Source organism: Anopheles stephensi, chromosome 3 (genome assembly GCF_013141755.1).
Source record: "Anopheles stephensi strain Indian chromosome 3, UCI_ANSTEP_V1.0, whole genome shotgun sequence".
Lineage (NCBI taxonomy): Eukaryota > Metazoa > Arthropoda > Insecta > Diptera > Culicidae > Anopheles > Anopheles stephensi.
The window spans coordinates 12,952,154-12,977,361 of NC_050203.1; the positions used below are offsets into that span (position 1 = coordinate 12,952,154).

The 25,208-nt window shown below is 47.0% G+C and overlaps 1 protein-coding gene across 4 annotated transcripts; it reads right to left on the bottom strand.

Moving 5' to 3' along the window:
* LOC118514462 lies at positions 1 to 24,591 on the bottom strand. Of its 4 annotated transcripts, none has more exons than XM_036061379.1 (11): positions 23,427 to 24,589; positions 5,668 to 6,091; positions 5,030 to 5,560; positions 4,355 to 4,585; positions 3,662 to 3,810; positions 3,229 to 3,424; positions 2,294 to 3,133; positions 1,996 to 2,225; positions 1,745 to 1,925; positions 1,300 to 1,644; positions 1 to 844 (listed from the first exon to the last, which is right to left on the bottom strand). In XM_036061379.1, the coding sequence occupies exons 1-10, from the start codon at positions 23,548 to 23,550 to the stop codon at positions 1,317 to 1,319; spliced, it is 3,234 nt and encodes a 1,077-aa protein (XP_035917272.1). In that variant the 5' UTR covers positions 23,551 to 24,589; the 3' UTR covers positions 1 to 844; positions 1,300 to 1,316. The 4 variants fall into 4 exon arrangements, with proteins under 4 accessions (XP_035917272.1, XP_035917273.1, XP_035917274.1 ...); XM_036061380.1 differs by lacking the exon at positions 1 to 844 and having other exon boundaries at positions 889 to 1,644; positions 23,427 to 24,313; positions 24,477 to 24,591; XM_036061382.1 differs by lacking the exon at positions 1 to 844 and having other exon boundaries at positions 1,451 to 1,644; positions 1,750 to 1,925.
* Between the last annotated feature and the right edge of the window lie 617 nt (positions 24,592 to 25,208).

Sequence of the window (25,208 nt, forward strand, 5' to 3'; positions counted from 1 at the left end):
TTTTTTTTTTTTGGTTTTCTTCTTCGTTCAGCTTTAGTTTTTGATTTATGATACGTTAATCTCTAGCCTCACCAGTGTTCGTGTTATTATTTTTTTTATGCACACTTCCTGCCAGCGAGTGAAATTTGAATGCAACAAGTGTAGCAGCATTGGGCAATGGCGGAAAAAGAGGTGTCCCGTTTTTTCATGTGTGGCTAAATCGTGCCGTATTTTTACCATTTTCTTTTTCCACCCTTTTCCACATCCCACCTATCTATCTAAAGCCCCTTAGTGATTGAGCTTAAGCTAGGCGAAGGTAGGTACCGGAAAAAAATGTGCGGATAAAGGAAGGGGAAAAAATGGAACAGCACCCGAAAGGATTATTTTTTTCACGCACAGCCGGACTCCGGACCGGGTCGAACCACAAACAGGGTCAACAGCAAATCGATAACGAAGCCCGAGCTTCCGCAGCAGCCAGTCGTGCGCGGCTACACGCGGGAATTGGAAAATATTATTACCGTGCATGTGCGCCCATTGCGCCCATTGCAGTTTCACACCGTAACATGACTTTTATGATGTTTTGAAAAATTGCAGGTTCCCTCTCGTACGGTCGGGCTGTCGGGCTGCATTTCCATGGGTTGCAACCCTGTTTTGCCAGGGATTTTGGGAGTAATTCGTTCACGAATTCTTTTTTCGGGTTTTTTTTTCTCCACACCGTTTTACCACTTTTATTTTCCAGCATATTTCGGATATTAGAATATTTTTAATTCGATTTGTAGATCCCACGCCGACTGCACCAATATTTTTCTTTTGTTCAGTTTCTCTCTATTCTGCCAGTTTCGGACTTACAGCTGAGCACAGAAATCTAAAAAATAGAGAGAAAAAATTGGGGAAATAAAATTTAGACGATATTCCTCGCGGAGAAAAAACTGATGACCACCGGTAGTGTGGATTTATATTTGCTTAAAATGCTACACATTTACCCATTCCCAAAAGGTGGGGCATCCAATATGTCCTCTCGTTTATTTGTAGTCTAAAATTAAATTACTTGCCATTTCGGGACACTGACTGAATGCTACCGTCACGTTCGGTGACACCATCCGGACCAAGCCGGACGCTTCTAATGGTTACGGAATAATCAAAACCACGAACACTTTCCCTCGCTTGGTCTGGTCTAAGCAATAGTTGGTTTTTGTTTGTTTTGCTTTACAGTATAATAATAATAGTAGAGTGTATATGTATACATGTATAAATATATACGTATATAAAATCCTGTTCCTTGCGTTGCGGATAGGAGCGACGAAAAAATAAAACCACTACCTCCTGCTTATTCTCGCTTATTGCTCGTTACGGAACCGTTTCAACTCCTGCATGATGTTGTGCAGCAACGGAGCCGTTGACAGTTCCGTCGATTGAAGAACACTTTGTGGTGCGGTAATGCGCGTCACTTCCATCCCACCGACTGGTCCCGATGGGGTGTGAAACGGCCCAGCACTCATCGGCCGTACCAGTGGTGAGTGAGTGCCACTACTCCAAGCGCCACCACGCGTTCCACCGGGCGTTGGAGAGGCTGGATTACCCAACGCGTGTGTGCCGTCCGTGTGCTTACGGGCCGGTGCGGCCGTTACGGGGCGTATGGTGGCTGACGAAGAGCGGGACGTTTCTCTAGAGGGAAGAGGATAGCAAACCAATGATGAATATTGAGTAAGAAAAGCAATAAGGAGTCGATTCTAAGAGCGAACTTCGGTCCTGTTACCGAATCTACCTTACAACGACAGCCGACTTTCCACGGTTTTCCACCGGCCGGATCACACCGGGCAGTGGGATCGAGTTCTTTTGCTCTTCCTCCCGCTCGGGACCATCGGTGTACAGCTGGATGGCACCCTCCAGCAGACCCTCGAAGCGATTCCTCGTCACGACCGGATCACGCATTGGACTCGCTATCTCTAGAAGATCGTAGTCAGTAAAGCAGTAGTTTGGAATTATAACTCAACGTTCACAGCAAACCATCCCTACCATCCATTTCCTTCTTGTGCATCTGCCAAACGATCGGGCCTACCACGCCCGGATCGGCGCCATCGCTCTGAGTTCTTGCCAGGTGAACCTCCGTGTCCGTGTTGTACTGACTAGTGGCGGCCGTGTCGGGCCCCGTCGACTTCATACCCTCCATGTACGCATCCGAATGATCCAGATGGGTCATGGTGACCGGTTCCAGCACACGACTCAACGGTTCCGGCACGAAGCATCTGTAGAAGGAAGAAGCTCTACTTTAAAACCACCAACTCTACCTACAGCTCGAAAGCGGCTTTCTCACCTTGGGAAACTCTTCACCGAAGCCATACTCAGGTACGATCCAATGCTACCGGAATCCACCGAAACGCCACCACCGCCCCCGCCGCACTGCTCCAGCACGCGGATCTTGTCCCGATTCAGTGCCTCCACCGGTAGCCCATGGCCATGGTCGCCATACCCTACCAGCGGCTTACGCTTCAGATAGTGCTTCAGGATCACGTCCGTGTTGAAGGTTTCGCTGTGCCCGTACGGGCCCGGCACCAACTTTGGCTCGCGATCATCGTACGACCGATCGCTCGGACTAGCGCTGCTGGCGGTGGTCGTCGTCAGTGGACTCCTGGGCGGTCCTACCGCTCCTGTCGCTCCGCCACCCTCGAACGATCCGACCCGATTCTCGCCCAAATACTTCCGGCGCCGCTTGTTTTCCTTCTTCGGCTTCTGGACCGAGGCGTACACGTTCTCCTGCCCACCGTGCACGGTGAGCAGCGACTGCAGGTGGAACTGTTTCTGTAGCTTATTGCTCAGATTAACCGACTTCTCGTCCAGCAGCTCGTGTTGCTGTTGCGAATGATGTTGTTGTTGATGATGATGATGATGGTGGTGATGATGTTTCTGCTTGCGCTTCGGATAGTACACGGACGAGTCGGACGAATAGCTCGAGGACGAGGAGGTTGGCCGCGTCATCGGTGGCAGTGGGAAATGGATCGTTGGGGAGGGTTTCTGCGCTATCAGGCTCACACTGGCCGACGGATCGCGGGTGTAAGGGGACGGATGTCTGCTGCTACCACTCTCACCCGTTTTCAGCGCGTTCAGCTCTTCGCTTATCGTGCCCGGCATTACAAGCGCTTGCGTTGACTCCAATCTACAACAACAACAAAAAAAAGGGAACACACAAATATAGAAATGTAAACCGGAGCTCTCGAAAAGCCCTCTAATCCGGACTGTTTGGACACTCACTTCTTCATCTCGCCGATGTGCTTCCGTTTGCCGCGTGCCAGAAGAAACAGTCCCACGCACAGCACGGCTAGCAGCAGGGCCGCAACGCACGACACCACAAACAGGCTTGGGTTCTGGCCGATCAACGCTATCACGTTACCGCTACCGTTCTGTGTCGACGGAATCAACGGTGTCGCCTGCGGTTCCTTCAGATACGCTGGAACGGAAAAGGTGGAACGAACGAAACACAAAGTTCAGCGCACCGCTTCACTCGACTCGACTCGGCCATAACGCCCCGGCCGGGCAAAACCACGACAAACGAGTTCAAGTTCTGCGGTTTGCCCGACAGCGACTGTCCTCTTTTGGGCGTTTTAGAGGGTTTTTTCGGGTTATTAGCGTGGCCAGTCCCGGGAAATGCCAGTGGTTTTCTCCCGGGCGCAGCTACGATACGTACGGTCAGCTTTGAGGTAAACCATCGTTTCCAGCACGTGCTCCATCTCGTCCTGCGACATCAGCTTCATATCTTCGGCGGCCGTTGTTGCCAGCACCGGTAAACCTCCGACAAACACCGAGTAGATTATTTCGGTTTGATTCAGCGTGTGACTGTGGGAGGGGGGATATAAAAGCCCAATAAAGGTTACAGCGGGTGGGAAACCGGTGCTCGGTAAAGTCCGCAATGTAGAGACCACAATTCGCAAAGTTCAGTTGTTTTAATACCCTCGACTTCTAACGAAGTAACTCTCTTGCCCTGGCGAAAATGAGCTGTAACTTGCCCTCTGCTAAGTACACGGAGTGACTTTGAAGTGAAAAACAAATATAAAATGCTCTAACTAATAATAATGACTCGATGTCTCAACTCTGCCCGTTTCAAATCAATGGAAAGAAATAAAATTACCAACCAAATCCGTTGCCATGCACCGAAACGGAACCGAAGCACCAACAACACTCCACAGCAACCCAACGACAACGACAAAAACAAAGCCCTCCAACGAGGATCAAAAGCATATTTTTCGGTTTGCTACCCGAACCCCGCCCTAGCGAGTGTCGCCCTACGCGAGTGGACACTCTGCCTGATGCCTATTAGCGGGTGTTACGCTGGATCCGTCTCTACGTCGGCCACTCCGAAGAACCACAAGTACGCACTTACTTCGTCGTGTCCGCTGCCGCCGACCTGCCCCGATTGCTCTTCGACCGATTGTTTTCCCGACCAGCGCCATCATCCATTGCCAATCGATCCTCCTCCCGCAAGTGGGTGGTATTGTGTATCAGGATCCGCACCTTCCGCCGGCCGGTCGAGTATGCATCCTTGTCGTGATTGCGCCTAACCACCGTCCGGTCGGGGCCCGGGACTCCATCGAGACCGGCACCGTGCAGCGTACTGGAACGATTACCCAAACACACACACACACACAGAGAGACACAAACATACTACAATCCTGCACATGTACACATGAAAGAGCAACGGAAGCCATTTGTTCAAATATCGAGCAAATCGTTCGAGAGGATGCGCTCCAAGTAGGTTAGGATGGAGTGCGTTTTTTTGCCCTGTCCTCGGTACGCTATTCATTCGAAATGGAGGCTTGTTTTGAATTTTCCGAACGTCTAAAAAAAAACCCCCCCACCGAATGCCACCAGCGGGAATCAGCAATGGCAATGGGACATAGAATAGGAAGCGAAAAAAAAATAACAAAAGAAAAACAGGACATATGGCAAACAATAGGCACGGGAAGCTAAATCTCGACACAAGTACTTGGAAGTTCTGGAGCCGTGAGGAACGGTTGGGATGGGTTCGGAGGCTCGCAGTGCTCAACCTGCAACATACCGTAACTGTTCTTCGGAATCTTCACCATTCCCGCTTCCACTGCCACCGTGCCCGGCACCGCTACCCTCCTGTTCCTGTGGGTTGTGTCCTCCGATGACTTCCACTACCGGCGGTACCGGTAGCACATCACTACTGCTGCCCGTCTGTTCGAGCTGCACCAATCGGACCACACCGGCCGTGTCTCTTTTGTGAAGAGACGCTTTCCGTCCCCGACGCCGTTTCCGCCCGGCCTGTTCGTACGCAATGACGTTTCCATTCAGCAGCATCGCCCGGCCAGTGCTGTCAAGGTGTGGGGGGTGTGTGCCGCCGGAAGATAGCTCAGGTTTCGGTCGAACCTTTTGTTGTTGCGCTGCCACTAAGCCTTCTTCGCCGTTCCGAGGATTTCCGCCGTCCGTCGTCGGCACACGGCGCCTGGACCGGTGCACCGGTTGTTCGCCGTTTTCGCCCATCGACTGTTGCTCGAGTGTATTGTTGTTGTGATGGTGCTGGTTGTTGGTGCTTCCGTTGATGCCGAGATGTAATGCCTGTTGCCTGTTGTTGTTGTTGTTGTTACGAGAAGGAAATCTGCGTCAGTGATCTTGTTCTCCAGGGCAATGACGGGCAAACAGAATGAACTCTGTCTTTTCCAGTGGACTTACCGAGCGAATGCAACCCGATACAGCTTTGCCAGTTTGCCCTCCAGTGCCGGATAGTCCGGCCGTCCGTACAGCCCACCGATGACCGTCATCAGCCAGAAGCGTCGGTCCGTGGGCGTAACGTTATCGACCGTGTGCCCATAGTCGTTCTCGTCCACCGGTAACCGGTCCGGTTCGTCCTCACCTCGCGCGCCCGGCACCGACGGACAGTCGAAGATGCACAGATCATCGTACCCGTCCGGGCCACCGTTCCGATCGATGTACACGGTGGCCACAACCGTGGCCGTCTTGATGATGGCATCCTCGCTGATTGGGAACCGTTCGAAGGGATTCAGTACCGCGCTCGGACCGTCGCCGGAACCGGTCCAGAAGAAGTCCCGGATGTCCTGATCCGTTGCCTGCAGATAATTGCCGATGATGTACCCATCTAGACGGACGGACGAGATGGAAACAGCGTTCCATTAACCAATGTGTTTAAGGTGATTATAAGATTCTGCGCTTTCTGCCCCACAAAAGGCGCGCGCTTTTGGGCTACCAAACAATCAGCAAAACAAATTCGTACCATCCCCATTTACATCCTATTTCCTTTGTGCCCCTCGGACGTCCCAGCGGGACACGAACGAACGCACATCACGTCAAAGCGCTCTCGGGAGCACACTCACCGTAAACCGGGCACATGATTTATCGCTCCCGAACAATTGGAAATCGAATCAAAACAATATTAATGCATGAAGACACGAACAACAGTTTTGGCAGCGGGAATTCGGGAAAGATTTATGCGATTGTGCGTCGTCTTAGACGTTCGTGGGTGGCGGTGTGCGTGGTTCGCGCCACCCACCAGACCAACCCTCGTCCAGAAATTGAACGCAACCCGTGTCCCGTTCGACTAAGTGGCAGGTTTCACCAGGCAGGAGAAACATATTGCTTACACCAGCAGTACCAAAGTACACCGGCAACAATCATCACTGGTGGAAGTCAGGCACGGGGTCCTGTAGCGAGTAGGAGTTTATGGGAAAGTTTTCCGCTTATTCGCAGTCAAAAAACAACCCCTCCCCTTTCCACTCCTCGGGATTCGCTGAACCAGCGGGAAAAACTCCAACCCCGGTTGTGCCGTGGTTGAGAGCGTAGGGATTTTCCGATCCACATCCGGATCCACGCCAGCTGCACGCCACCACCGTCCTCACCGTCGGGGACTTTCACCGGAAATTGAACGTACGGGAAAATCGGGCCGTATGATAGTCTGGGTTACACCGCGGGAAACCTAAAAGTTTACCGTACGCGCAAGCAACTTATGAGAAATTGCTTCAGGTTTTGGTGCTCACCCCGCTACCGAAACTGTTGTTGTGAAACTTCTACCCCGCTGCGCTAGACGGGTAGACCGACACGCACATGGTAGTAGTATCAATTTACTTCCGCATTTACACGGTTATCGATTCAACAAACAACAGCAGCGACCCGATCGGCCGGACGGACGCGCAACACTGCGTTCGACAGTCGAACGTAACCAAACTCGGTCGGTTACCGGGGGCAACGTTGACTCATCGCCGAGGATGAGGTACTAGCACGGCACGGCTCGCTTCATAATGTATCGTCTGTTTATGTTAATCGAGTTACGGGCCAATAAACATAAGCAGCAACTAGTTCGAACAATCGATCGTACGATTAAGATACAAGCAGTCGAGCAATGAGTTATCAGAAATTGTGATTACCTGAAAATGAGTTCCGATTATCAATCTTTTACCATCAAACGTGGTTTAGAACTAGACTCAACTGGATGTAAGTTGGGAGTTAAGGATCTAAATATAATATTGAAATAGCCCTATCAATTCTCGAGACCAGAAAGAACAGTTTCGCATCCAGCATCAAGATATCAGCTACTAAAATTTTAAATGAGACCTTGAAGTAAACGTAGGAATTAATTTTTCTACGTGCTCGAGTGACATCCTAAGCAAGACTTTGGTAAAAGACTCTAATGTGAGTCATAACAGAGGTATCGGAAAATAATCGATCAGCCGTATTATCTCTTCTTGGCCTAACGAACTTTCTTAGGTCATGTCTGACATTTCTGGCTTGCAAGACTTAATGATATCACGTATTTAGATAGTCACTCCTCACACGAATGGGGAACGGTCTGGATGGGATTTGAACCGCGGTCCAGCCGTGCGAAGACCAGCTTCGTTGTCGTTTCTAACATATTATGGCCAAAAAAACCCAAATTTAAACAGTTCTTCACTAATAAAATACCAACAACTGATACGTATTGCTCTCCACACATCGACAACCGAGCATGCCCGGGATAAGGCAAAATAACAGGGAGGAAATGCCTTGTTAATTTATTTGTACTTGTAATCGTCAACACACGCGGTGTTGTCAATACGGCGTCAAGCCGTCCAACTAGAAATATAAAATAAAATAAATGATACGTATTGCTATCGATTGCTGAAGCATGCAAAAAGACCAAAACACAGACTCAAACCTCGTAGGGAACAATTTATCTTAACCATAAACGTGTCCTACTTCGCAGTTTGCCGAACGAACGAATCACATTGAACCTCTCGCAAAAAATATGCCACTCATTCGTACTCCGATGGATGTCGACCGTGCTCCTTACAAACATGTTCCCTGAAAACTCCCAAACCTACCCAAAAGAACGCCCGAAAGGCGTATATTTTAGTGCCTACCGAATGTGATGAAGTTTATCGCGAGGAAACATTTTTGACAGTAACAAGCCGTCGATACAAATCGTAGACGCTCAAAGCATAAATGCGGTCATCCCTTCCGGGGGCAATCAATCATCATGGCCCACACACAAGCACACGTTACGATCTGCTTCCCCTGGAGGAATGGCAAGTTTCAACCAGAAATCATGACGATCTCTATATGTGTGTGTGTGTGAGAGAGTGATCCATGCTCCACCGTGCTCCCTCCACAGTTGGATACTTTATTTCTGCGAACCAGGCTTCTATCCACCTCCACTGCTACCTTTCAGCGCCCCCGCAGTTTTAGGGAAGTTTCCGCATAATGTCTTTGCCTTTGGATTCAATATCCGATTATATTTTATTCTTACCCTTTGCGCTCACTCCCTTCGAATCACCTCATCATCAATCGACCGATGAAAATTCTATTGCCCACATATATTTATTTCACCCAAGAAACAACCATACGACCGCTACAACCACGACTGCCCTGCCTCGGGACGTTTCTACGTCTCTTCGAGCCCCGTTCCGGCTGATTGCTTTGCAATCCGGTGTAGATATTTCACTGCAGACGTGAAAACACACAGGCAGATGAGTTGATGCGCATCACACCCGAAAAGGATATGCCGCATGGCTGGAGGTGAAAAAAAACGCACACACACACACACCGGAACCTGTCACAACATTTGGCTAGCAAAAGCGCTTACTTTTTATTTCCGCTAAATTAATAACTCGCTTTCCCAGAAAATCAATCGAGCAAGAGTTCAAAAAGCGAAGAAGCTTCGACCATTGGCATGAAGAATGGGGAAGGACCGTTCCCGGACAGCAGAGTACACTTAAAATTTATCATCACCAACTTAACGATCCCAACCAAATCCCGGGCAAATGGGTGGATGGATTTTCCACACCAGCCGACAGAGCATAGAGGCACCAGTACACTCATGCGTAAATGATGATGGACTTCCCATGCGTACACAATCTCTAAGCACAACAATCTATTTCCCCCACCAGAGCTTATGCTCGTCTCGACCCCCCAGTACATCAAACATCAGCAGCAGTAGATCGCCGGCGCCGAAAACAGTCCGTCATCTCAGTAATAAAACACTTATCTTGGATTAAAATCTGACGACCGATTGAATTTGCTTTCCACCGGTTCCGCTATGCGCGAACGACGAGCACTAGTTTTATAAAGGATGCATCACGATCGAGCACCAAATTAACTTCCATCACAATTTCCATCAATCGTCTGCTCGCCGTACCCAATCCCACCAGCTCCGTGCATTACCCGCCCGGTGTCTCATAATTCTTTGCGTGCGAAAATTCAATCGGTTTCAAAGTACCGTACCCCATCCCGGTCCGACAGATGCCACCACAGAGATGGAACCGTTTCAGGGGGCAACGGTTCTGTGCGAACCAAAACAGGAAAAACATCCGATCGGTTGATCAACGGCGCACGGAAAAGTCGATAAATTTAACGATGATTGTGTGGGGAAGCTTCTCACGGGGTCCAGGTTTTTTTTGTCCACGTCGCGATAGGTTTTAAAAAATGATTTTGCTCCTTCCTCTTTCATATATCACCCACACACACACGTGCAAGTAGTAGGCGAAAATATTTGGCACGTTGCCAAAAACGAAATCCACTATCTCCATCCAGTGAGATCCAATTCATCCTTGCAGGTAAGTGTGATTTAAGTGTCGCCCAATAAAATCCATCATCCCGGAGGATTCAAGTATCCTTCACTCCCTCTGTATCTCCCTCTCCCTCTTTCCTCCCACGCTATCGGTGTCGCTAAATGTCAGTCCGTCAGGAAGTCCGGGACGCGCACCGAAATCGATCCCCGGTCTAGGTAGTGTATCGCACGGTATCGATATCAAATCGGCATCACTCATCACCTGGTGACGCGGTTGTTCGCTCTGACCAGCGCCGTTGACAGTACCGGTGGACACTGCCGTACGGCAGGTTCTCACGGCCAGCTGCTACCAGGCCTGTGCTCGATACACCTTTGTTGATGAAAGGCACGCTTTACAGGGTAAAGATAGATGCTACGGCGCGGTGGTTTGGGTTTTTCGGTCATATCGTTCCAAATGGTGCCAATGACGCTATCCGCGCCACACACATGCAATCCTTCGATGTGGTTTGTGACTCGTCTGTGTGTGTGTGTGTGTGCCTCACACCAAGCGGATTAATATCCGTTGCCAGGGCATCAAAATTAGATCAACGCTCGTTGAATCGAAATTTGTCAATAGACTCGACGGCAACAGTTGCCCCATTTTCATCCTAACCAGTGCCCGCTGCCTGTTGTTTGACTGGCTAGCCCCAGCAGTGGTCGCGGCCCAAAGCTGCAAACACACGCGGCCTACAGCAAGTCAGTGCAGGAAGTGACTAAAATGCCACCTTCCCCGAGCGCGAGTGGGTGACTGATGCTCGAGGGTGACTTCACAACAGCTGTTTCGTGCGCACTGCCATGACACAGCGCCACACAGCCTGTGGTACGTATTTCGCGTACCATGTGTTCCATAAAAGCGGATCGCTTTATAATGGTTCATAATAATCGCTCGAGTGTATTTTGATCCGTGCGTGAGCAGCCGCAGCAGCACAAGCAGCTGAAGCAATAGCCAGTGGCAGATGAAACAGATCGGGACCGAGTTGCTGCGGCCTCCGAGAGGTAGCTGTTTGTGGTGCCAGTGACATCAGCCGTCAAGTGCATTCCGTACAATCGCACAAGGTGGTGCATAGTGTGGTTGATTGTACTATAAAAACGGGGGCGAGGGAAGAAACATAACAGGCTTTTAAGGTCTACTAATGCAGTATTGATACTTATCATTTATATGAAGCTTTGAGCACAAATTGATTCGAATAGTGTACATTGATCATAGATTGCTCCATAACTTCACCATAAAACCAATCAAAACGATTTACTTTGGAGATTTAAAATAGATTACTCAATGCCCAAAAACTTATCTCAATTATCAGTATATTAATAAGCTTTGTGGACTTATCTCTGGGAATGCTCATCATCAATCCAAGTCAATCATGGTTCAACACACTCATCAAATCTTATTCTAATGCTCACACTAAAGCCAACTAAATTCAATAAAACTTCCACACTCACTTCACTTCCACCGACAAAAAGTGGAATAGTTTTATTTTAACAGCATTGTCGAAGCACTAATATCCGTATCCCACCGGTGTTCCAAATGCAAGCGCGATCCTCTGGAACGTTCCGTCCGGTACGCTGACGATCAGATTGTGGTACAGTCGTAATTCACGTAACACCGGCGAGTATAAACTTTCGTTCAACGGAATCGAGGCGATCTTGTTGTGAGACAAGTCAATTACCGTTAAATTAGGCATGTTGCTAAAATCGTCCACATCAAAGCGATCGATTTGATTCAATGTCAGCAGAATGGTTCGTATACTTTGAGGAAATATTTTGTACAGACATCGGGGAACTCGCGTCAAACTGTTGTACGCTATGCTAAGGTTGGGTACCGTCGTACCATCCCAGTGGCAAAAGTCCAGCACTGTCAAATGATTATGTTCCAGTATAAAACCGCGCAGTTCTGGATTGTTTAGCTGCCCTGTAAGCGTCTCTAGCTGGTTGTGCTGCATATCAAGAAAAGACAGCTGCCCAAACTTCCGGAACACATCCAAATTTATCTTCCTGAGCGCGTTGTAATCGAGATAAATAGAATCCAAACTTGAGTTGCAGTTGGCGTCCGGGAAAGAGACGACGTGCCTTATTCTGTTCTGCCCCAAGTCCAATGTTCCCAGCCTGTTTAGGTGGCAGAGCCGAGCCAGATTCACACGCACAATGTTCGTTTGCCGTATGGTGATGAATTTCACACGCTGTAAATTGCCCACCGAGGGTGGTATGATGCGCATCGGACTTTTTCGGATCGTTATGAACTCTATGTGGCTGTTTCGCTCGAAATATAGCCGCATGATCGATGTTGTCTGCATAATGAAACCAATCACATTGCAGGCTGCGGTAAACGAAGCAACCTTTAACGATGGCGAGTGCCTGATCCTAATCTTGCTAAATACTTTTCCCAGCTCGCTACAAAACTGCCCATCGAGTCTCAATGCCTGCAGGTCTTGCAGGTCCACCCAGGTACGGTTCGGTGGTACGTATTTGAGCACAAAGTATCCTTCATTGGATGGGTTCCAGTGGTTTAAAAAGCAAGAGCAGTACATTTTTTCTGTGCAGTCAAACTCAAAGCTTCCAACGTTTCGAAAAAGCACAGCCAAGATCACAGCACTGCAAAGTGACACATACGTCAGGTGCCGTTCTGAACCTACTAAGCAATGGTCGGCGAACTGAAGCCGTAAGCATTTTTCCATTTTCAGTGCCAGGCCTTTTTGGTGCAGCTAGACATGGTTCAACCGAATGTGTCACACTCGCGGACGAACTTCTCATTGTACTAACAATTTGACGAGTTTTGGACAATCATTTATACCGTTGCGCTACTATCGGTCGACTAACAAGCATTAACGGTAATGATCGTTAAAAAGGAAAACAAAACACCGAAAGTAAATCACCGCAATTAAGGATGAGATCATATGTGACACAATCAGTGTAGGAGTACAAGTGGTTGAAATCTAAATTTTCTTCTCGCTAATTGAACGGCTCATTACTCAAACTGGCTACTTTCAGTGATAGAACGACTACGAAACGCAATCACCCGCTCACTAACTATAAACAACTTAGGACACAACTTAGGATTTCAATGAAATCTTATTACCAATCTGATTATTTGTAAAATCAATATATGCTATAGTGCCTCCAATAAATGAGCCTATATATTTCAACCATTTATTATCCCTCTATAGAGCTTCCAGCTTATAATACAACGCTTTCCGATCGTGATAGTGCTATGAACTCAGTTATAATTTTGAAGTAATAGTCATGAAACGGATGTCTTAAGAATTCTTAAGCCCAGCACATTACAAGCTGCTGTAAATGAAACTGCCCTCACCATTGGAGAGCTTAAAATGTAAAACGAAGTATCCTTCCACGGATAAGTTCCAGTTGTCTAATTTATCGAACTGAAAGCTCGCTACCGGTCCAAACAGAAGAGTAAAATTAATACCAACCATTGTGCCAATAACTCTTCTACACTTTAGCTACGCATGAGCACATCCGGATAGACAGCATCTACTAGAGCAGATAAAGCTAACACTCATCCTTGAACCACTTGATGCCATTATCGATGCGTAGTTACAAAAAGATAATGAGCTGCACCTTATAATAATAATGAATAATGACTCGAAAATGGATTCATCCTTAGTGTTGCTGTGTACTACAGCAAATCCAAGCGTACAACAATTTCAAATTTGACCTGCCATGCTTATGCCATATGCTTTACTTTATTTTGCCCCAAAGTTCAAAACTTTTAAACACGAAAGAAAAACAAAAGAACTCCCACATTCCCTTCAATTTTCGAGGGTTAGATAATGACCAGAATTGCAGTCCAGTTTCTATATTCCTAACGAGTTTCAATCACCTGACCGGGGTTAAGTCAACCGGTAGGATACGAAATAGATCCTGGATCGCCCAAGCTTACCATTAGCCTCTCAAACGTCCCATTCGGTACGCAAACTAGAGGATTCCCATACAACTTCAGTTCGCGCAAATTAAGTGGATACAAACTTTCGTTCAAAGGAATCGCTCGGATGCTGTTGTAGGACAGATCTACAGCTTCCAGTTGGGGAAAGCCATCAAAGTCGTCTATTTCAAAGCGATCGATTTGATTAAACACGAGAAAAATCGAACGAACTCTTTGGGACAGTACTTTGTACAGGCAACGAGGCACTCTGGTAAGATTGTTGAAGGATATGTCCAAATTGAAAACCTTACCACCCTCCCATGTGCAGAAATCTAGCGCCTTAAAACGATTGCGAGCCAGTATGAAGTTTTGTACGTCCGGATTGCTCAACGTACCCGTCAGCGTCTCCAGACTGTTGTCTCGCAAATTGATTTGACCCAGGTTTGAGAAAGTGTCAAATATGCCCAAATTTATCTGCTTCAGCGCGTTGTAGTCCAATCGAAATATTACGAGGTTAGGAATGCACGGAACATTTGATTGGGGAACAATGTGCGTTATTTTGTTCTGACCCAAATCTAAACTATCCAGCATGGTTAGTGGACAGAACACGTTCAAGTTGAGCGATTTAATGTTTGCTAATCGTAAGATGATTTCTTTCACGTTCAGCAAATTGCTCACCGTCGAAGGAACCGAATGCAGGGGGCTGCTTTTGATGCTTAGCAGCCGCGTAGCGTTGTTTTGTTCGAAATGAACCCGTGACACCGATGTCTTGTGAATTTTTAACACATGCACATTACAAGCTGCCGTAAAGGAAGCTGCCCTCAGCATAGGCGATTCAACAATCCACAGCTCCTCAAATGCTCGCTTTCCCAGCTCGCGGCACAAACGTTTCTTGAGCGTCGGCGCTTGCAAGTTGCTCACGGCAATCTGGCTCCGGTCCGCCGGTACATACTGTAACACGAAGTATCCTTCGACCGTCGGGCTCCAATTCGTTAGCTTACAGGTTCGAATGTCTGTGCAATCGAACTTGAAGCTCCCTACACGTCCAACCAGCACATCGGTGAGTACCATACTGAAAAGTAACACACACCGTGAATTCATACCGATCAACAATGCACCAATTGCTTTGCCGCACTCGCTAACGTACCATAGGCTAAACGCGAAATAATACATCTTCCAGCCAGAATGTATCTCGTCAACTAAGGCGGATAATGGTGATGCACTTCAAGCCGATTGTTTCTGCGCGTACATTTATAATGACACATGTCATTTTTGCCAAGTGCTTCCCAAAAGGAACACGAGAAGCGTTGTTAAGTGTCGTAGTAATGATAATTCTACAGTTTGTGTCATTCGAGTTCGATTGGGCAGGAATATCTTTTTAAGTCTAGAATTGTCTGCAATGCATGTGGACTTCAGGCTTCACTCGGCAGACCAGCTCCCCGTACGCAGAATAGGATATACAGTCCTGCGAACGGTGAGCAGGCCTGGATTTGAACTCCGGCCCAGCCAAGATTGCAAAAATATCCCACTCAGTTCGGTTAGTTTATATGAATTCCGGCATTTATTTCCTTTTTACTGTCTTTTTTTTGTGAGATGCACACTATTCCTCATATAAATGGTTTAATGAAGACGGTAATACTCTTTTCCCCAAACCTACCATAATCCTGTTAAATGTTCCGTTTGGTAAGCGGACGAGTGGGTTGTTGTAGACATATAACGCACTTAAGTTGAGCGGATACAAACTTTCATTCAGAGGTAATGAACTAATTTTGTTGTTCGACAGGTCAATCTCTTGTAGGTTCGGTAAGCCACGAAAGCACTCTAGTTCGAAGCGATCGATTTGATTAAACGAAAACGAAACTGCACGAGCTTCCTGAGATATCAGTTTATGCAAGCAACGGGGAACCCGAGTAAGATCATTGTACACTACGTAAAGCCAGTCCACTTTCGCACCGTCCCAATTGCAGAAATCAAGCACCTTCAAACGATTATGATGCAGTATCAAGTTTTGCAGTTTATAGGTCAGCTGCCCAGTGAGTGTCTCGATCTTATTTTTCCGCAAATCAAGCTGGGTTAGGTTTGCAAAAGAGTTAAATATATCTAAATTAATCTCAGTCAGCTCATTGGATTCTAAAATAAATAGGCCTACGTTATCGCTGCGGCACGAATCGACTTGCGGTACGATGTGCGTTATTTTGTTCTTGCCAAAGTCTAAATACTCAATCCTGCTCAACCGGCAGAATAAATTTAAATTCACGCTCGTGAGCATCGTTAGGCGAAAGGCAATGCCTTGCAACTGGAGTAAATTGGTCACGGAGGGTGGAATGTTTCGCATCGGACTGTTTTTGACCTCTACATATAGCATGTGCATGTTCGGTTTGAAGTTAAGCCGATGAACCGAGGTGTTTACAAACTTTAACCAAACGACAGTGCAAGCTATCGTAACCGTCGCTGCCCTCAACATGGGAGATTCCGATATCTTCACGTTCTGAAATACTTTTTCTACCTCGCTGAAAAACCGGTGCCCTAGTGTCGATGCTTGCAAGTTGCTTATTTCAACGCTATAATGGGTCACCGGTGCATACTTTAACACAAAATATCCTTCCACCGATGGGTTCCAGCTGTGTAGCTGACAATCGATACCTCGGCAATTGAACCGGAAGCTCCAAGCATGGGCAAACAGAACGGCGATGGTCCCAACACTGAAATATGCACGCACTGTAAGACACTTTGCAAAATGGCACGCACCATCCATACCTGCAATACCAAGCTCTAAACAATGTTTGAACCATCTTTCGGCTAACAGGTACAACGGCAACTAAATGTACGATCTGGAACATTTGGTTCCAGCCGGTTCCATCGTTTATATCCGTGAACTTGGAGTGGAGTGGCGCTATTATCTGCAATGGATATCTCCAGGAATTTGGTTATAGTTAAAATGTCATTTTCAACGGTAAGGCTTTTAATAAGTTAATAATATCAAACAAGCCCATTTTAAAATATCATTGGCTTGACGCATGCTGCCTACTAGCGACAAGTGAGACGAGCCTTTCGGAAACGATATTCACATACACAGACAGATCACGCCGATTTGAATCGTTCGTTCTTCCGAGGTTTGTCCTTGGGAACATGGGAAGCTTCCATAGTTACGTCTAGCGGATCTAACGAAAAAATCTAACTCATTGAAACCCACAAAATGACTATTTAGTGTCCGGGCACGTTGTTTCGCCTAACCGCATGTTAGCTTGTTAAATTCGCAATGGACAAAATTAAATTAACACAGTGTGCAAACGACCCACCCGAAAGCTTGATGGCGTTTCTTTTCCTGCTAGAAGCTAAAATTAGACCCACCGTAACGCTTACCACATTTTGCAGCGTTCCTCTGACACCTCTGTCACATTCGGCAAGTGCCGTTGGCCGCAAAAAAAGCTTAGCTAGTAACTACAAAAAACAAAAACTAATGTGGCGGCCGTTCGACGCAAACCAACACATTGTTCAATTATTGTTCCGTACCTGACCGTCATTCCAACCGCATCATCCCTCCGTCCGGCTGGATGGTTCCGGACGCATGGGTGACAAACGAAGAATGGCCGCAACGCGAAATCTGCTGCTAAAAATCAGACCACTAAAAAGTCACATGAGCATCATTAGCCGTTACCAGTAATGGGACCGACAGCCATCCATCGGAACGCCACCAAAGGGCGGAGACCAACCCTCCGGAGACCGATCATCATCCGCTACGAGTGCAGCAAACAGCATCAGTGACACCGTCCAACAACGTCCCGGCCACAATTCAATTCCCGTATCATAATAATGCCTCCGTCCTTCTTCACATTCAAATGAAGCACACGCTGGGACAGAGATCTACAAAAGATACGGGGAAAACCTCCCGGTCTCCCCCAGGTACGCGTCTCAACCCCCTTGCCCTCACACACACACTCTCAACCAGCCATACAAACAAACACGAATGCTAACCCGGGGCGTGACATCAACCGTGAACTACATCCACAAGCGCCAGCGAAACCCGTGGCGCCCCTCCTTTTTGACCATCGTTTTTTGGTGGAAAATAGATTTGCTGTTAATTTATTTCTCGTGACCATCGGTGGCTCCGGCCCTCACCACGCTCACCCTTTTCACTTTTCCCTGCCCCGGTATGGCTGCGCAACATTTGATGCGAGTTGTCCCCGGGAAACTCTCGCAACTCGACGCGCACCAGCGGCCGAGACGCTTTTTATGTACGGAAAATTATTACTTTATTCCCGGTGGTGCTTTATGCTTACCGAGACTACAACTACGGGGTTGTAGCAGCCCGGGAAGGAATGAAAGAAATTTCACCAATCTCTGTGCGAGTGCCTATTCCCGGACGAAATGATTAGCGTTTTGATGAGTTCCGTCCAAGGGGGAGGGAGGCGACAACTGTTGAGCTTGGTTATTTTTATCACCGGTCAAAAATTTCCACTGTTATTACTAGCAGATATTTCGGAGTTTTTCAGGAAGTTTCTGAAGCACAGTATCTGAAGCCTAAAACGAACCTTCATACTGCACCAGGTTTTGATCAACTATAGAACAAAATACAAATTTCAATTCTCAGAGTTAACGTCTAAATATGACATGTCTGTACTATTATGGCTGAGTAAATCAATCGGCAAAATTGTCATTTACAGTGTGTAACGTCGCTTTAAGATAATGATTTTGAATTTGTCTAATTTTTTTCGTCAAAGATTATATTTCTGCCTGTAATTTATAAATACTAATTCCTTCTAGAAAGAAACTTTGCCTACAGCCTCGCGAGATCTGTTCAGGAAATTACCCATCCTTAATTTGATCTTGCCCGTGGCTGGACGGACAGCTCAGCGCACGGTCGACATGAGATTCAAAGCCCGGCCATTTCAAAACACGCAGCTGCTGCTATATTCGCAGCTCGACCTCACCACAATTTTAAAAATAAAAAAATAATTGTAAAAATAATTCCTTTACAAATATTTTGATTGAATTTTCTACAAAAGTTTTTTTTTACAAATATTTCAAAAATTGTTTGATTAGCATTGCAGATGAATAAATGCAATATAATACGAAAGAGAATAAAACAACTGATTTCTTCCCCAATGAAGACGTCAAATTGACTTGTACTTATGAACATATTAATGGAGATCGATTATTTTTTATTCTATCCGCAAAGTGCAGGTGTGCAAGTTTAAAGTTATGCCACGCACTGTAGTGTATGAGAAGAGTAAGATGTGATCAAAATTTACCATTCACAGTAGATTAAATGCAGTCGATAGCGATGAATATTGAAGTTAACATTAAATCATACTCATATAATTCATATACCATATAATTTGTATTGAGAAAAAAAAACATCCGATTAAAATCAATTTCATAAAACCAAGAATTAATTACCAATCCCGTTTTAAAATTCAAAATACACTAAACCGAAAATCACAACCCGTAAGCGGCTAATCCATACACGAAAAGCTTCCTAATTATCTATCCGGAGCCATCGAGCTCCGAAAGGGAACGAAATGGCTACGGCGGCTAAATTATGAAACATTAAATGATGATATTTTACATCCCATGCCTTTCGCGTATATACTGGGCAAGCTTATCTTTCGCAATCACAATTTCGTCCTTCAACAACAATGTCCAAGCCGCCACACATTCGCACAATCCATGTTTGCCGTAGAGCCTATAGTCGTCTGGTTCGGTAAAATAATTGAATTCCTCCCATGAGCGGTACCCCAAAAGTACTCACCGACACTCACCGATGCACAACAGGGCACAACAGGGCGCCAACCTACGCACCCGCTCCCTTCGCGCGCCCCACTTTCCCCCGCCACAGTAGTATCACAATAATTCCGCTACATCAACGAGCAAACGATTAATTTCCAATCATTGGCAGTTAAGCATGCCAGCATCTATAACGCTCATTTTCAAACTCCGAAATCATGACAACCGAACTGGTGCGGCGCGCTTACGACCGTTCGCCGTTGCCACATTTGCCACGAAATGGTGCAAATAGATCACCGCAAATGTCGCAGCATCCGTGCCACCGTGCTCACCCTGTCGCCCGCGTCCCGCCCGCGTGATTATGGGTTTCGACCCAGCACAAACAACAATTCCATTCGTTCCAGTCGGCTGGCCAGGAAGTACGGCACCGGGCCGTAACTGGCCGGCTACGGCACCATTGGGCCATTCTCGCGTGTGGATTAATCGTAACCGTCGTCCGGCCCGAACGACCCGAACGGTCCGGCCCAGTAATCAAGGCTAGTGACTGGATCCCCGTGAGCTCCTCCGCTTCACGACGCCAGCGGACAAAGCGGACGGCCATATTTGCATATATTCAATATATCACCCAACTCGACTCGCTGGTTTGAAATGAAATTAGAGGATGAGCCACCAGACTGGCCTACCGCTACAGAAATACGCACCGACGACTAATACGCAACGCAAAAACACACACACACATTATTTCGGTGGATAAATACGGCAGCGCAAGAAGCAGCCGGAACGCGATCCACGTGGAAACTTTTGATTTAAGAAGAGCCATCCCCAAAACTCTCCAGGGAGAGAACTCTCTCCCCCATCCTAAAAGCTGGATCCGATCCGATCGAACTTGGTTGGCCGATTTCGGCCCGGTTCAAGCGACCGTTCGCGACCTTTTCACCTTTTTCCCATCTTTAGAGTTTGGGGTTTAAGGGTGGCCCGCCACGGGTGGAAATGTGACGCCATTTGCGCACGAACGCAATCCATTACCGGCGTTTTTGTTTTTTTTTCTGTTTTCACCCAAAGAGACAAATGTGGAAGAACGAGAATGGGACACAAACCCCTGCCTAGATGTCAGGGCGGGAAGACAAGAAGTCCCGAAATCTATTTTCCCTACCATTGATTCATTTGCAAACCCGATTCCGATTTCACCAGGAAAGTTTGGGACATTTGGAAGGGAGGGAGGGGGGGGGGGAGAAGGGAGCGAGCAAAAAAACATATTTCTTACCCATTTTTGGGGGCTGTTTCGGTGCACATTCGAACGGTGTAAGCACATTCAGAGACACAAAAACCGACCCGATTTTTATACGACAACCTTGCCGCACATTTATGTCGCTTATTTATGGTGCGCTGTAACGAAAAGTCATTTTTATACGGGCTCATCCATCCCCCACCTGTCTTCGGGTGCCGCGTAACACTGATCCCGGAATGGTTCCCGGGGGAACTAGAACGGTCGCATCGGTTCGATTCTTTGATATTTGAAATCGAAGTTTTCCCCGGTCCTGGTACCGAACCTGTGCGTGCTGGTTCTATCAGTTACTTTTTTTGTTTTTGCGATGCTTTGTTTGGTAGGGTAATTTCGTTTCTTGGCCGGAAAAAACAAAATAACACCCCGGTTACGAGCCGCTTGGTACCTGGCACATTCCTTCCCTTCTGTTTCTGTACCAAGCTTTGTCCAAGTGTTGCCATCCATTTATTCTGCTTTACGGGAGGAGGCTTTTAGAGGTACGGGTAGCCCAACCCAGTTAGAATTACTTCTTAGGCAACAAATCGAATGACTAATGTTGGTTGTTGGGCGGATGGCCTATGAAAAGTTACGGCAATATTTTATGGTTGAAAAGGTATACCTTGGCAGGGGTCTCATAATAATGCAGAGGTAACATAATGGGGGCATACTTTAGCTAATAGCCAGTCTGGGTGAAGAAAACTTTCAATAAATGGAGAGGTTTTCACTTGTGTTGTTGTCTAATTTGATTGTTCTTAATTTTACTACACGGTAACTCAAAGGATAACCACAAAGTCAATGTCAAAGGAATCGAACATTTTTCTCCGAGACAGATTGAACCATGTCCAATATTTGATAACCAGTTGATGTTTTTATCCAGACGATATGGAAAACCAAGAGTTTATGGCACAACTATATAGGCATGAGTAGCATATCATGTTCCTGATTAAAACCCAACAACTTCAACCTACGACCAATTATGTCTATTCAAGGCTAATAACTAGAAATTATATAGAGTTATATAGACAGTCCAGACGGGATTCGCTTCCGGACTTTGGCGTATTAAAACCAGCGTCGCTTGCGGCTCGTCCCATCAGACGAGCCCAATTAAGACAAAAATTCACCAATAATGCTTCAATCGCCAGACTGCAAAGAACTACCTTCAACTCACTCATAACGACAATCCCTCCAATGCTTGTCAACCCAAAAACAAAATCAGCATAGCTTCGTGTACTCAAGATTTAATTCCAACCCATTCGTCACAATCACGCCAGTCACAAAAACCATCCTACCATCCCCAATTAGCCCTTTAACGTAGCTGGATTCCGAAAATATTACGCTCCATTTTGTTCCAGCGCTTGTTCACATCGTGCCCAATTGCTTTCCCAGTTACTACCGTAGAAGGTGGCGACCAATTTAAGAAGAAAAAAAAATGCTGATGCAAGGATGCAAGCGGCAAAAAGCACCTCACAATTCGTTAATAGAAGAACCGCCCGAAACCCGGGCGACTAGAAACAACAAAGCATCAAAACTCATTTTTCCCAACCCCTCCAACTAATGCGCTGACTGTCGGTGGTGCAGCTGCTACTGCTGCTACTGTTGGCCTGATTTGCACAAGCTGCATCAGCTGCACCAGCACGGGACATACCATGACGCTGGCAACTCGGTTCGCGCGCCGGACAACGCTTAATTCAATTAAGTTGTTGTTTTGCAAGCGTAATTAAGTTGTTTTGCTTCGCGCGCGCTCGGTCCACTACTGTCCACAGCCACAGCACATTCTTCAACATCCCAGCTGGAGGATTGGCGACCGTGCCGTGTTCGTTTCTGTGTGGACTCTTGCAGACTCTTTCTTACCAGCAAAATCTACTCTGCCAGTGTCATCCACACTGTCATCCGTGCCAGGCAAAGGATGCTGCAACAAAAGGCACGGGGCGTTCAAACAAAACAGGCAACAACAGGAAATGTCGTTAGTCACTGACTGAGTGCGGGGTACGTATTTTCCCGAACCGGGCGCCAATAATGTACCTTGAGGTCCTGGGGTCCGCTCAAGCATTTCAATTATCTTTGTCAATCAATCAGTCGCCCGTTTTTCGGTGCGGAGCAACAGCACACAAAAAAAAACACCCCAAAATGGACGACCAACCAAGGGCCAGCTCGACTGGTGAATGTAACGCAAGAAGTTTGGAGCATGCAACCGATAGCTGCATTCACGCGGATGAACGCAACGATGCACCAGTGCATCTGATCAAGCATCACAAACAGGGCGAGACGGGGTAAAAACAGCAACATTACCATCTCCGAAGGAAGTGACCGTAAAATTGCATTCCCTCGTCCTTCCGGCGAGTGGATATGGATGGGAAAGACTCATTGGAGTTGGGCGTGCAAAAAAACCCCCCACCGGTATTGCCCCCTTTTTTATCCCTGTGATTTCGATGCTGTCCCTTCAATCGCAGGAAGACATCCGATGCTTTGCTAGAAACGAAAGAAATGCAATAAAAACAAAAAACAACAGTTCCAGGAAAAATTACCTCTATTCTCGAACAGATGCGGATCACTGCTATATCCTTGCGCTACTGGAACAGCAGGCACCAGCCAGCATAACGCCACCGCCAGCCCGGCCAGCAGCGTCAGGTAACGAAAATTGCACTTCATTATTTCTGTTTGCTTTCCTCATCAATTCCAACCAGCCGTGGCCGAGAGCAGCTCGACTCGCGGGCAATATCTTCTTTGCCTGTTTGATCGGTTGCAGCCGGTGGCGTTTGGCATTCGCATATCCAACCCCCTTCCCGCACTGTTAATCGTTACCCGGCTCGGTTCGATTGAGTAACGGCGAGCGTCATTGGCAATCTTTCGCTTTCGCACTCAATCACTGGGCACTTTTGCTCGCTGCAAACACGGATTTCTTTCTTCCTGCACAAGTCTCTTAACGCCGGCGTCTAATATTCTACTGCAGCACCGTAGATGACGATGATGATGCTTGGAAAAGCGTCAAAAGCAACGCCTCCATCGTAGGCGATACACACAATCACTCCCCGACAAGCGGCTCATTCGAAAGCGGCTAGCACAACAAGCGAATGGTGCGCGTTTGTCCTCACGTTTGTTTACACTTATCCATTTCCCTGCTGGGGCTGCTCAAGGCAGAAAAACGGTACCGTATCACTTTTACTTCAAACGAATGCTTTCCCACACGAAGCGCACCCGGAATCACAAACTGGGCGAATCTAATTAGAAGGTCACCTTTTGACTGACTTGACGTTTCTCACATAAGAAAAACACAAAACAAAAACAAGTGAGCAAACTGTCACCAGAGTAGTAGTATCTCCGATGTCATCAAAGCAGACAACTATTTTCGTATCGAATCCAGCACTAACGAACAGCAAACTATTTGGAACTGAATTACACCGGGTATTATGGCCTTAAAAAAAGAGAAAAGCTCATTACAACACACTCTTTACGCTTTAAATTACACGAGTGATTTTACATCACTGATGTACACTTTTTTGGCTTTTTTGGCTGAACGCATTCAATATGTCGCTGGCATTCCATTCAGTTAGTGATGACAAATTTGATGACGGAACTTATTTCACGCCGTAATACACATTTGCAGCGCGTTTTTATTGAGTGAGTCAATCCGATCCGCCTGATCCGTAATTCAACCGTACCGGGGAGCGCTTCCAACAAGACTGCGTTTTTTGGCCAATGTGCCCAAACTTCACCTGTTCCCCTGCCTGTAGGCTACTGACTCAAACACACACGCACACAATGCTAGTTTGAGTAGCTTTTCTTTAGATTTTCCACCCCCAATAACACACACACCACTTTAGGCTTGTGTGTGTGTGTGCGTGATTTTTTTTCGATTATAGTTCTTCGTTCTTGTGTTGTTTAATTCCATTGTTGTCATGGAAACTGTGCCCGCCTTTTAGAACTTCAGCCTGGCTATGAAGCGAGGGGCGATATTTTCCTTTTGTGGACGGTACAGAGTTTAATGGACCTCACAACGACGCGCCAAACAACTCCCCGTAACTCCCACCCAAAAGGTTCAATTGACCCCCAGGTTGGAGCGAGGCGGACCGGGCGGTAATGGGTGGTTACTATTGTTATGTTACGCTGTGTGTAGTTAGGTTCCGTAGGTGTGTTGCCAATGTTGTCAAGGGAACAAACAAAGCGCTAGTGCAGGCCTGCAGGTGGGTAGGCAGACGACACATGTAAACATGGACCCCGATACAATTCGGTACCGTACTGTACACGCACACACACACACCCCGGTGGATGTACATCGGAATTAAAGCGGAATTTACCGGAAGGGTTGA

Bases quoted from the DNA above. Each gene is read 5' to 3' on its own strand.
- LOC118514462 (XM_036061379.1), bottom strand. From the start codon at position 23,550: ATGAAGTGCAATTTTCGTTACCTGACGCTGCTGGCCGGGCTGGCGGTG. The intron at 3,425-3,661 runs GTACGTATCGTA...TTTCCGTTCCAG, and splicing joins GGTTTACCTCAAAGCTGACC to CGTATCTGAAGGAACCGCAG. The intron at 1,926-1,995 runs GTAGGGATGGTT...ACGATCTTCTAG, and splicing joins GCACAAGAAGGAAATGGATG to AGATAGCGAGTCCAATGCGT.